At 38.1% G+C, this 10,562-nt stretch overlaps 1 protein-coding gene across 1 annotated transcript in view; it reads right to left on the bottom strand.

The window, feature by feature from the left end:
- Positions 1-3,440: 3,440 nt before the first annotated feature.
- The window catches only part of VPS13A (vacuolar protein sorting 13 homolog A), a 238,608-nt gene continuing 231,486 nt past the window's right edge, over positions 3,441-10,562 (bottom strand). The window contains exons 70-72 of the mRNA XM_080670231.1: positions 10,398-10,521; positions 7,717-7,791; positions 3,441-5,845 (exon numbers count right to left, since the gene is read on the bottom strand). Of these exons, the coding sequence (XP_080526357.1) occupies positions 5,795-5,845; positions 7,717-7,791; positions 10,398-10,521 (250 nt within the window). The 3' untranslated portion in view covers positions 3,441-5,794. The remainder of the gene's footprint in view (positions 5,846-7,716; positions 7,792-10,397; positions 10,522-10,562) is intronic.

Genomic DNA, 10,562 nt, shown 5'->3' with positions numbered 1-10,562 from the left:
TTTTTTGAGGTTGAGAGGCACAGTCTTGATGCTTTCAAGCTTTTAATCAGCAACAATCATGCTGGGCTGGATGCTGTCGCTGGCTTTGACTGAAAAATCAGGACCTTGGCAATCTATTATGTCCACACTTATTTAGGCCCCCAAAAGGGTAGAGTTTAGGTAGGCGAGGAAAAGATTATTGGTAATGTTTCTAGTTTGATCCAGTTAACTAAAAACAGAAGAGGACTGAAAAAACCGAAATCTTTATTTGACTTAATTTATTTAAAAATGATATACATAATTAAACCAGGCAATCACCTGACCAAGCAATTTAATTCTACCAATAGCAAGAAATAATTATTGTTTAGAAAAATTAGTCATTAGTGAGCAAAGCCAACCAAAGTGGGGGGGGGGGGGAAGACATCAATTTTAAAAGGAAGAACTTCACTGTAAACATTTGTGTTTATAAGCTATCTTATCAGACTACACAAAAGAGACTGTGTAACAGGCAACTGGGCCAGGAGCCCACATAAAACGGATAAGGAACACAAGAGTGGAGGAAATACTACAGATACAGAAATAGCCATTTAATAAACAAATTATCATCATCAATGACCATATTTTTACCAAAGAATAAGCATTCCAAAGAAGCACTATTTGGTTAATACAAAAATTAATAAGAAAGTTTTAAAGTGCACATTCCCTGAAAAATTCATTTTTATATGTAATATACATATTTACATCCAAAGATGACTATTTTAAAAAGTCTATGACAATCAATCTATCTGACCTTGCAACAAACCCCAGATACAATTTCTGATAGTTTGTGAGTGTGGATATGAAATTACTGCCAGTGAGAACATTTCAATGTCATCTACATTTTCATTTGGATGTTTTTCAGTCCCAAAATTTGTAACCTTGGGGTAGCCAATGGGATGCTGGTGGTATGATAGCATATTAAGAAATGTTGGGGTTTTTCAACATGTTCTACTTTAAGTACAGCTATGATTATTAGAATTTTTATTATACTACTCACACAGGGTTTCTTGTTGCAAGGACACCCTTAGGAGGAACATATTATTAAGGGAGCAGAGCAATGCTAAATGAATGGTGTTCAGTGGCAGGTTGACAGAAGTCTATCATAGCAGATGTTCAACTATAATATAAATTAATTTGTATAAAGTAAAAAGAATTTAAACACACTCATAGCAACCGATAAAATTTGAAGTTACACCTCTCATATAGCTCTTTGGGTTACCAAAATTATATTTTTTTTGGAAAATGTCATAATGCTTTTAAAAAAGAACGAATCTATAATTCTAAAGTAAAACTTTTAAAAATGATATAGAACAATTTGTTTTACAAAGGAGGCAATAAAGTAAAAATTGTTTCAAGTAAAGAAACATGTAGGAGGTTTGTAATAGGACTGTCCTACTTTGGGCACATCACGAGAAAGCAGTATTCTTTGGAAAAAACAATGATGCTGGGAAAAACAGAAGGCAGCAGGAAAAGAGGAAGAACAAGTAGGTGGATTGACTGCACAAAAGAAGCCATAGTCAGGAGTCTACAGGAGCTGAGCAGGGCTGCCGAGGCTGGGGACATCACTCATTCAGAGTCGCCATGAGGCAGAGCCAACTCAAGGGCAAGTAACACTCTCACAAGACCCAGCATCTTCTCAGTACGTGTGCTGAGCTGCTCTCAGGAGAGCCCTGAAACAAGTACTGCTTTATACTAATTGTGGCAGAAAAGTGGGCGGGGGGGGGCGGAGTCTGCACAAATAGCTGCACTAACAGCCAATTATAAAAAATGTAGATAATAAGAATCATAAAACATTTAACGAATTAACGCCCACTTGATTAGGTTAGCATTAGCAGGAAGGCATCATTTCAAAGGCGTGGCCAAGAGGGTAAATGGTTCCCTTGAGAATATGGAAAGGAGCTCTAAGTGATAACAGGGTAGCACCGAAGAACACCAGGATGAATAAATTTTGTATTGAATACTGCATAAGGAATGCAGGTTATCTACATTTCCTACTTGAACCCTACAGAAATGAGGAAATCCAATTATTTTCAGCTAAATTGCATTGGCATTTTTATAGCACCCTCCAATGAATGAGCAGTTTGGCCCCAGAAGAATGTAACCTGTGTATAAACTCCTTATTTTTAAGGGCCTTTGCTACCTGTATGATGAATCCGAGAGAAGGTACTAGTAGATGAAGCAAATTCAAAGGAGAACCTCTGTCCCCACTCCTAGTAAAATGCTTGGTAGGAGAGGCTGAAATGCATCAAGTTAATATCCTGTGGCCTTTTTGGGTGCTGTTTGTGGATCAAACTTTTTTATGCTTTTTCTGGTCCCACTGATGCCTCGTTTTACACACCATGAAAGGAAAACATTTTATAAACCAAAACAAGAGCTATCCCATCTTCTCACTCTAGAGATCAAGAGCGCTCACAATCTGCAGACTCCCTGAGTTGTGGCTCTCTGAGCCTATCTGCGGTCAGTCTCCACACAGTCCAAATGTTTCAACAATCACTAGCTGGCCCACACCTCCTATAGCAATGGCCTCCAAGGTTTTCATTCTTTAGTGTTGTTGTTTTTTTTAAACTGCAATTCACAATAGGAAATAACATTTTATATTGTGATCTAGTATACACAGTATATAGAGTATTTAACCAAAACAATATTTTGGAAACAATGTTTGATCTTGCTCCATACACTGCTCTCTTCTATTCCACTTTTGAAATATTCAGGGCTTGAGCTGTTAAATTGATTTCATGAACCATTAATGGGTTAAGACTTGTAGTTTGAAAAACAGTGCCCTTGAGGATGTTGGTTGATCTTGAGAAAAGATAAAAAGTAATGGCCCTGAAACCTGAACAGATTTCTCTGAATGGTGTTGGCTGGCACACAAAACACCCGTCCTACATGGCTACTTCCATTTTCAGGGTGTTCAGCACACACCTTCCAACTCCTACCGGCAAACTGACCCAGTACCTTCTCCTAGTCTTCCTTGTACAGGGGCTCTGGCTTGGCCTGAAGGGTCAATGGACTGGATAACTAAGGTGCAGAAAAGTCAGCACTGTGTCTCCTCATTGTTTACCAGACAGAAATAGGACACTATGTAGAGGATATTTCTATGGGTGCATATGTGTTCACTGGGATATCACCGCTACCCCCATCAGAAAAAAATGAAATAATTATAATAGAAAAAGTTAAGAAAAATTTCTTACTAATTTGAGGCCACAGGATAGTTGGAATGGATTAGGACTGTAGAGGAAAAAGAGCCAGAGAAGGGACGAGAAAGTAATTCAGCTGTACTACACAGATGATGGGAAAACACCCCCATCTCACTTGGGAAGGAGCAGCTGACACACTGTAATAGGGGAGCCTTTGGAGACGTGCACATGTTCTTTGGTTCAGAAAGTATTTTGTAGAAGTGAGGAAATCACAAGCTTTTTTTTGTACCAGAAATCAACATTGTTACCTCTAATAATCATAGCTTTCTGGAGGAGAGTTGGCAGGGAACCGAACTCTGCCTTGGGTATCATACAACAATAGACCAGAATATATGCTGGACTAGAACTGAGGTCCTGGAGCCACAGCTGACACATAATACAAAGAAAGAACTGACCTAAAACTCAGGACCTCATTCCATAGCAACTACTAAACAACAAGCTTAACATTCTCAACAAGTTTACAGAACTCAAACTACAAACAACAAGCTTAAAGTTTTCAAATAGAAAGACATTAAGTATAGTAAAGTATAATTCAGGGTATTGTTTTCAAATATAATAAGATTATAGACTCTATAACATTCAAAAAAAGAATATAGAAATAAATACATAATTGTAAAGTGTTAAAAATGCTAAAAAGACGATGCATCAGATCTACTGTTTCAATAAGAACAACCTAAGACAATTGGAAAACGACTGCTCTTGACATTGTAGGTCTTTCTACTTTAGGAACAGAAGAAGGGACAGGAGGTGCTGACAGGTCGAGGACTGGTGAGAAAGAGTAAGAAAAGACATTTGAAGATTCCTCTTGGTGAGGGAACAGAAGAGGCGTACTGGCTCTGCAAAGGGTGACAGTTAGAGGACCCACTCCTGCTGTCCTCCTGAAGGTACCGGAAGACTCTCTCCGCTAGTCTTTCAGGCTTCTGCCCTTTATCATAGGGCAACCAAGGAGTTATGGGCCTGAATTTTTTTTCTGAGAATAAAATCATGAAACTGGAGTAGGTAATGAGGAACTTGGCTAATGGCACTGAATGGAACGTGGGGAGAGCAGCACTGTGGAGGAGGACAACCTGCTGGGTTTTCTGACTACCTCTGCCCTCGGGTTTAATTCTAATGTCTGCAGAATCGGAAGAGCTCAGCAACAGAGAAAATGTGTCATCAAGGGATCGCACAGTATCATGTAACTTGAAATTTGTCATCTTTCGATTCAATTTATGTTCAGCAAAGAAAAAAAAAACATTCTGGCGGAAACTATTGATAATAAACAATGCATTTTTATAATAAGAGGGAAATCAATAGTAGTGAGTAGCAGGATTTGGTCAGGAATACATATAATTATGGTCTGGCATGCTGTTTATTTTAGCTTTTACAACAAAGCAAAGAGCTTGAGGAACCTGAGGAGCATTTCACAAGTCTCTAATCCAAAAAAAACAGTTTATAACAATTTCATGGCACATACAACATGCATCAAATACTCTGTATTATTTAATAACTAAAGACACTGTGTCATTCTTTTCATGGTTCACGATCACACATTCATCTTCTCTCACTTGAGAAAGCCCATTAATATTATTTTTAGTAATGATTTTTGTTCTGATGAGCTATACATTTGAAAGAATGATTCTCATTTGAGTAACTTTAGAGAAAGCAAACTGTAAATTTTCAATCTGTTACCAACAGGACAGGTTCCTGGGTTAGACTGTAGGGTGCATACCTATATTGTGAGAGGTCTGAAGCATAACTCCTATTTAAGATAGTGAGAATTTTGTTTATTTCATCATTACCAGTGAGTAGAAAGTGGGTGTTGTTAAGGCTTCAGGAATTTTCCTTTAAAGTGGCAATCTATCAAAAATATGAGCTGGGTAAACCATCTCCTCAGGAGATGGCCTGAGGAACTATTTCTAAGGCGTCAGAGCTCTAAGGAGGGTTTTCTCTTTTGGGGTATGACACTCATTTTACAAGCCTTTCTTAAGATGAGGCTGGAAAGGATATTATTCAATCTGTATTAGATATAAAAAGATGGTTTTTTATATTCATGCTGTGTATTTGAAGTATAGTTCAAACCTATCCTTTATAAAAATAAGGAAAATATTATCAAAATATTTATCTGTAAAAAGAACTACATGTTTCTAAAGAAATCACCACTAAAATTCTCTTGATACCACTGAGGCAATGTTTGATTTGATCACTCCCATCACTTATTCAGAGAGTTGGAAGTAAGCATGAGAGAAGTTTAAAGTGTAAACTCGGAACATTAATCTTAGCTCCATCTGAAGGCTAACTATAGGCAATTTCTCCACCAGTGCAGAGAATCACCTGGAGCAAATATTTAAGATTTATTTTTAAAATGTTTCTCTTATAAAATAATTAGAATTTTAACCCAATGCATGATTCATGTTAGAAAACCAGATGAGCTGAAATATTTTAATCACATAGCTGTTTTACCTGATTCTAACCAATACACACACATATATTTTATGTACTTAAAATTACTTCTGTACTATGGTTCCCAAACAGGTTTAGGAAGGTACACAGTAGAAGCTGTAAGGATTAATCACTGTGTCTTCAGGCAGTGTTCTCCGTCAGAGGGTTGGGGAAGGCTCTCTTGCTTCTTCTAGCTTTGTGAGGATCCACTGTTGTGAGGAAATAAACCAACATATGCTTACTTCTATGAACTTGTAATGAAACTCAAAATGTACTGAATGGAAATATAGAAGTGGGCTTTCCAGTTTTGTTAGGTGTATTATCATAGCCAATAATTCAATTTATCTTGTGTAAGAGATCATTTACTTACTTAAATGGCCCAGATGGCTCAGGGTCAATGGCACTGATTTTTATTTAACAGTAAGAATAATATTGTTTTAAGGTCACTGAACTGGAATGTTCATCTTTAGAATAAGAAAAGTAAAATAAACCATCCTGAGAGAAAGGGTAATTTGGCAGCTGGGCTAACTCAAGCACAGTGTGCAAATTATCTTTGCAAAATTCCTTCCAACCTATCCCAATTCTGCACCACCAACCTTCATGATTCCATATACAGGATTCTATTGATTAAGAATAATTACATATTCTACAGTGGGTAGGAGGAACATAGGAACATTCTTGAGCACTTTAGGTGTTCTCATAATATAGTATTTTCTATTTTGAAAAGGTCTGAAATCACAAACATAAAACACATATGGAATGCAAACCTTTCTATCAATAATGTCTATAATCATTGGGCTTGTGTGACAGATAAAAGCCTTGGAGGTGACACGGGTCATCCCACTATGAAACACTTTGGCAGAGGTATCTGTGCTTCTTTACCTTAAGAAGAACCTAGTGGGAATAGCTCTAGGATAAGGTGAGAAAGAGAACTGAGCTCAGTAGCCTTTTCTGGATGTTTCCAGCAGAGCAGGAAGATTAAAAACAAACCTTCTGGGACAAAAACACATGGTGACAGAGATTACATGGAAAACTTATTGCAGAAAAACTGAAATAGGTGGTAATGCTCTTCAGCAATGTGAAAGATGGCCTCAAAGTTACACTGTTATCATTCTCTAGTCTATCTCCCTGTTCCAGGCAACAAACATATCGAGGCTCTAGTCACTTTCTTCCCCTTTCTTTGTAACTTGACCCCCTTTCAGTTATCCACTGATAGTATGCAGTGTGGCCTTGTATCCCAATGTCTGGATAGAAAATTGCACGGCACATGCTAAATGGTCCGAGGTTCCTAGTTTGGGGCCCAGATGTGAGAGTGAACTGATAAGTAGTCACACCCAGTCAGGACCAATGCACTATGAGGGCAGGAGGCCCAGGGATTCAGTAAAGGAGCCTTGTGTTCTTATTATAAATTTCATGACACAGAGAGTACAATTCAGTATCAGAAATAGCAACTTAGTTTGATTAACGAGGCAGATAATCAGTCCGTAAAGTCCGTAATCTTCCTTTTCTTGACAGTACACCTCCTTGTAACTGCCAAAACCCCTAACGTATGCACAGAGCTTTTCAGCTCACATCATTCATATTTTTCGGCAACCTTCGTTTGAGGTTAAACGACTTCCCCAAGGTGCCACGGTCAAGAAGGATCAGAACCTGTATTCAGACCTGGGTTTTCTGACTACCGGCTTGGCTCCTTCTGCTATGTGCCAGGCTATAGTAATTGTTTTTAAATCACCACAGCTACACAGAGAAGAAATCTACAATGTGGGGCATCCTTTCCTGCTGGAGCTGGTAGATTAGCATTAGAATGAAATAACTTCTTTTGTTTGACTTTTTCCACAAGTATTACAGTTAGGATTTAAATCAGATGGCGCCATTTGACACAAAAAACAAGTAGGTGTGTTGAATTCAATCTAATGAAAAGCAGCTTTGGGGAAATATTATCTAGTCACATATATTAAAACAGTCAAATCAGAAGAACATAATTAAAAACAAACAAAACTTGTCTGCCTTAAAAACAGTCCAGCTTCCAGGACTATGAAAAGCAAAGCTGCTGTTTATGTAAAAGATCTATTATATTTACCCTAGCATCCTCTGCGGTCTTGAAGTTAATTATTTTTCCAAACTCTTTGGCATGGAATACAGACTTCACCCGTTCCTATAAACAGAATAAGTGACTTCATTAAAAATGAAAAACCAGTTGAAGAAATATGATAAAGAAATGGCATGTAGTTTTAAAAATTGTTGCTTCAAGCATCCATTTTACACAAATCACACACCTTAAAAAAAAGTCAAGAATGAGAAATCAAGAGGAATCAAAGACAAATGGAAAAAAGAAAAGACTAAGCATTAACACATCCATTATCACTAAACCTAAGTTAAAAAGCCTTAGGTGCGATGTTATAGCTAAAGCCATAAAGGGTTAAAACAAAGGATGGGAAGGAGGTAAGTCTGGGAGGAGTGCCACTGTTATTCTCCTCCAAAAACTTGTAGGTGATTCTTGATATCTGGCCATGGAATAATGATGATTTTAGCTCAAAAATGATATACACCTATGTTTACATACATACATGCATGCGTATGTTTATGGGGGTGTGTGCATGTTTGTATGTATCCATGTAACTTCTGACATTTTAAACCACTCATTGAATAAGAATGTAGCTAAGGATCAAAGAAATCAGGGTGGGTCCAAGATCCTATATGATAGTCTTCCAAATTTTGCACTCCTTCAGGATTCTGTTCAGTGTCTATAGGGAGAACTGCCTCATGTACATACTAAATATTAGAGGGACAAACAGAAGAAATGGAATTCTTGAGGAGAAGGGTGGTATTTATCGCTATTAACTAAGGGTCGGGTCATAGAAGAGGCAATGTGGAGGTTTTCACTAGTCTAACAATTCCTATAAGTCATTCCAATAGCCATGCAAATATAGACGCCAAAAGAAATCAGATTCTTTTATTTTTTTTAAAAAAAAAAGGATGACTGCTAATACAATGTCTCAAGAATAGGTAGAAGGGGGGAGAAATCAAGGAGGTAAGAAGTTTATTCTTGGAAAGAGAAAAAAAATATGGGAAAAAGCCAGGAAAGCAGTATAGGCTAGAATAGAAGCTAACAGCCACTCTTCATTATTTCATAGGTGGCCACAGGGCCTTTCATTTTCTGAATGAATTAGAGAAATTCTCAATGGGAAAAGTTGGTCTAACATCCCCCGGAACTAATGTCTGGTCCACTCCCCCCACTCTCTGGACTGAGTGGTAAGATTGGAGAAATGCCCTTCACTGGCTATGTATAGGGAAGGGCAGTTTTGCTCTGGAGGCCAGCCCAAAACACATCTGCTGCTTCTGCCTGCCTGCCTGCACCCAGTGCCACTACTCTATTAAGCACTTTCTGAATCTCCTCTGGGTAACTATTTCTCACCTTCTCTCACACCAACACTTCAGACAGAGATGACCCTTCCTTCCTGGGATTGATTTAGGAATAAGTAAGTGACCAAAGGTGCCCCAGTGTGAAGCTTTCATTCTGCTGAGCTGCCAGGATAGAAGCCTGGAACTTCCCTGGCCATCCTGCCATGAAAAGATAGCCAACTCGAGAATGAAGCTGCCACTGAAGAAAGCAGAACCTACAGATGAGGGTGGCGCAGAAGGGGAGCAGGAAGGAGGATCGGAAGGCAGGGAGAATAATTACTAATGACATCATTTGAGCATATCTAAGTTATGATATAGTCTTAGACTTTTCACTTTACATGAGTCAATTAAGTCCTTCAAAACAAAACAAAAATAACAAAGAAAAAACTTACCTCGGTTGAGTCACAATATTTCTTTTTTTTTTTAAATATATTTTATTGATATTTCACAGAGAGGAAGGGAGAGGGATAGAGAGCCAGAAACATCGATGAGAGAGAAACATCGATCAGCTGCCTCCTGCACACCTCCCACTGGGGATGTGCCCGCAACCAAGGTACATGCCCTTGACCGGAATCGAACCCGGGACCCTTGAGTCCGCAGGCCGACGCTCTATCCACTGAGCCAAACTGGTTTCGGCGAGTCACAATATTTCTTAACACAGTCAGTGCCAAAGTGGCCCTACACATACGTATTCGGTCAAATACTTTGAGGCCAAATGCATTATTTTTTATCACATATACCTATATTACTATACCTATATACTACTACATCCTACAATGCCTAGTGCAATCATTTCAACTTACAATGGAGTCTTTATTGATTTACCAAATTACTAGAAATTCACTGTATTTTACATCAACATCCAATGCCAGGCGCCATGCTAGCTGCTGGAAATCCAAATAGAGAAAGAAATGGTCTCTGCCTTCAAGATTATGACTGAATTGGGATAGGAATAGGCTAAGAATATCTATAAAAAAGAGAAGGAACTATCAACTATCACCTGTTACTTTGCAAGTGTCCTTTTGTGAGATTTTCAAGGAAAACTATTCTTCATGGCACTGCTAGGGTTTTTGAGGTATGCAAATGATTTTCTCATTTTGGTGTCTTGGACAGCAGTGAGAGGGTAAGGTTCTATTACTGAATATAAAATAAGGACCTGGGAATGTTGTCAATGTAATAGCATGCAATGTAGCATATTTCTTTCTTTTCTTTAAACCTGGGTAAGACAGCAGGTATAAAGGAAAGCCATAGGAAGACAAAGCAACATCTATAAAAGAGAGGAAACTTACAAAAGTAAAAAGGACTATTTCAATGCGCTATGTTCAGTTCCAAGTTAAAAAAAAAATCTATTCAAAGTACCTTTGCTTCAATTCGCAATCTTCTTCCATGAACAATGAATGGCTCTTTGGTAAACTCATCAAAACTGTACTGCCACTCACATGTAAGCTGTCCAAATGTTCCTTTTGTTACAAACAATACCCCACTGCAAAAAAAAAAAAAAATCACTTTAAAAATCGATACACT

The sequence above is a fragment of the Plecotus auritus genome (genome assembly GCF_963455305.1).
Source record: "Plecotus auritus genome assembly, chromosome: 5".
NCBI classification, from domain to species: Eukaryota; Metazoa; Chordata; class Mammalia; order Chiroptera; family Vespertilionidae; genus Plecotus; species Plecotus auritus.
This window is presented reverse-complemented; position numbering and strand designations above follow the sequence as displayed.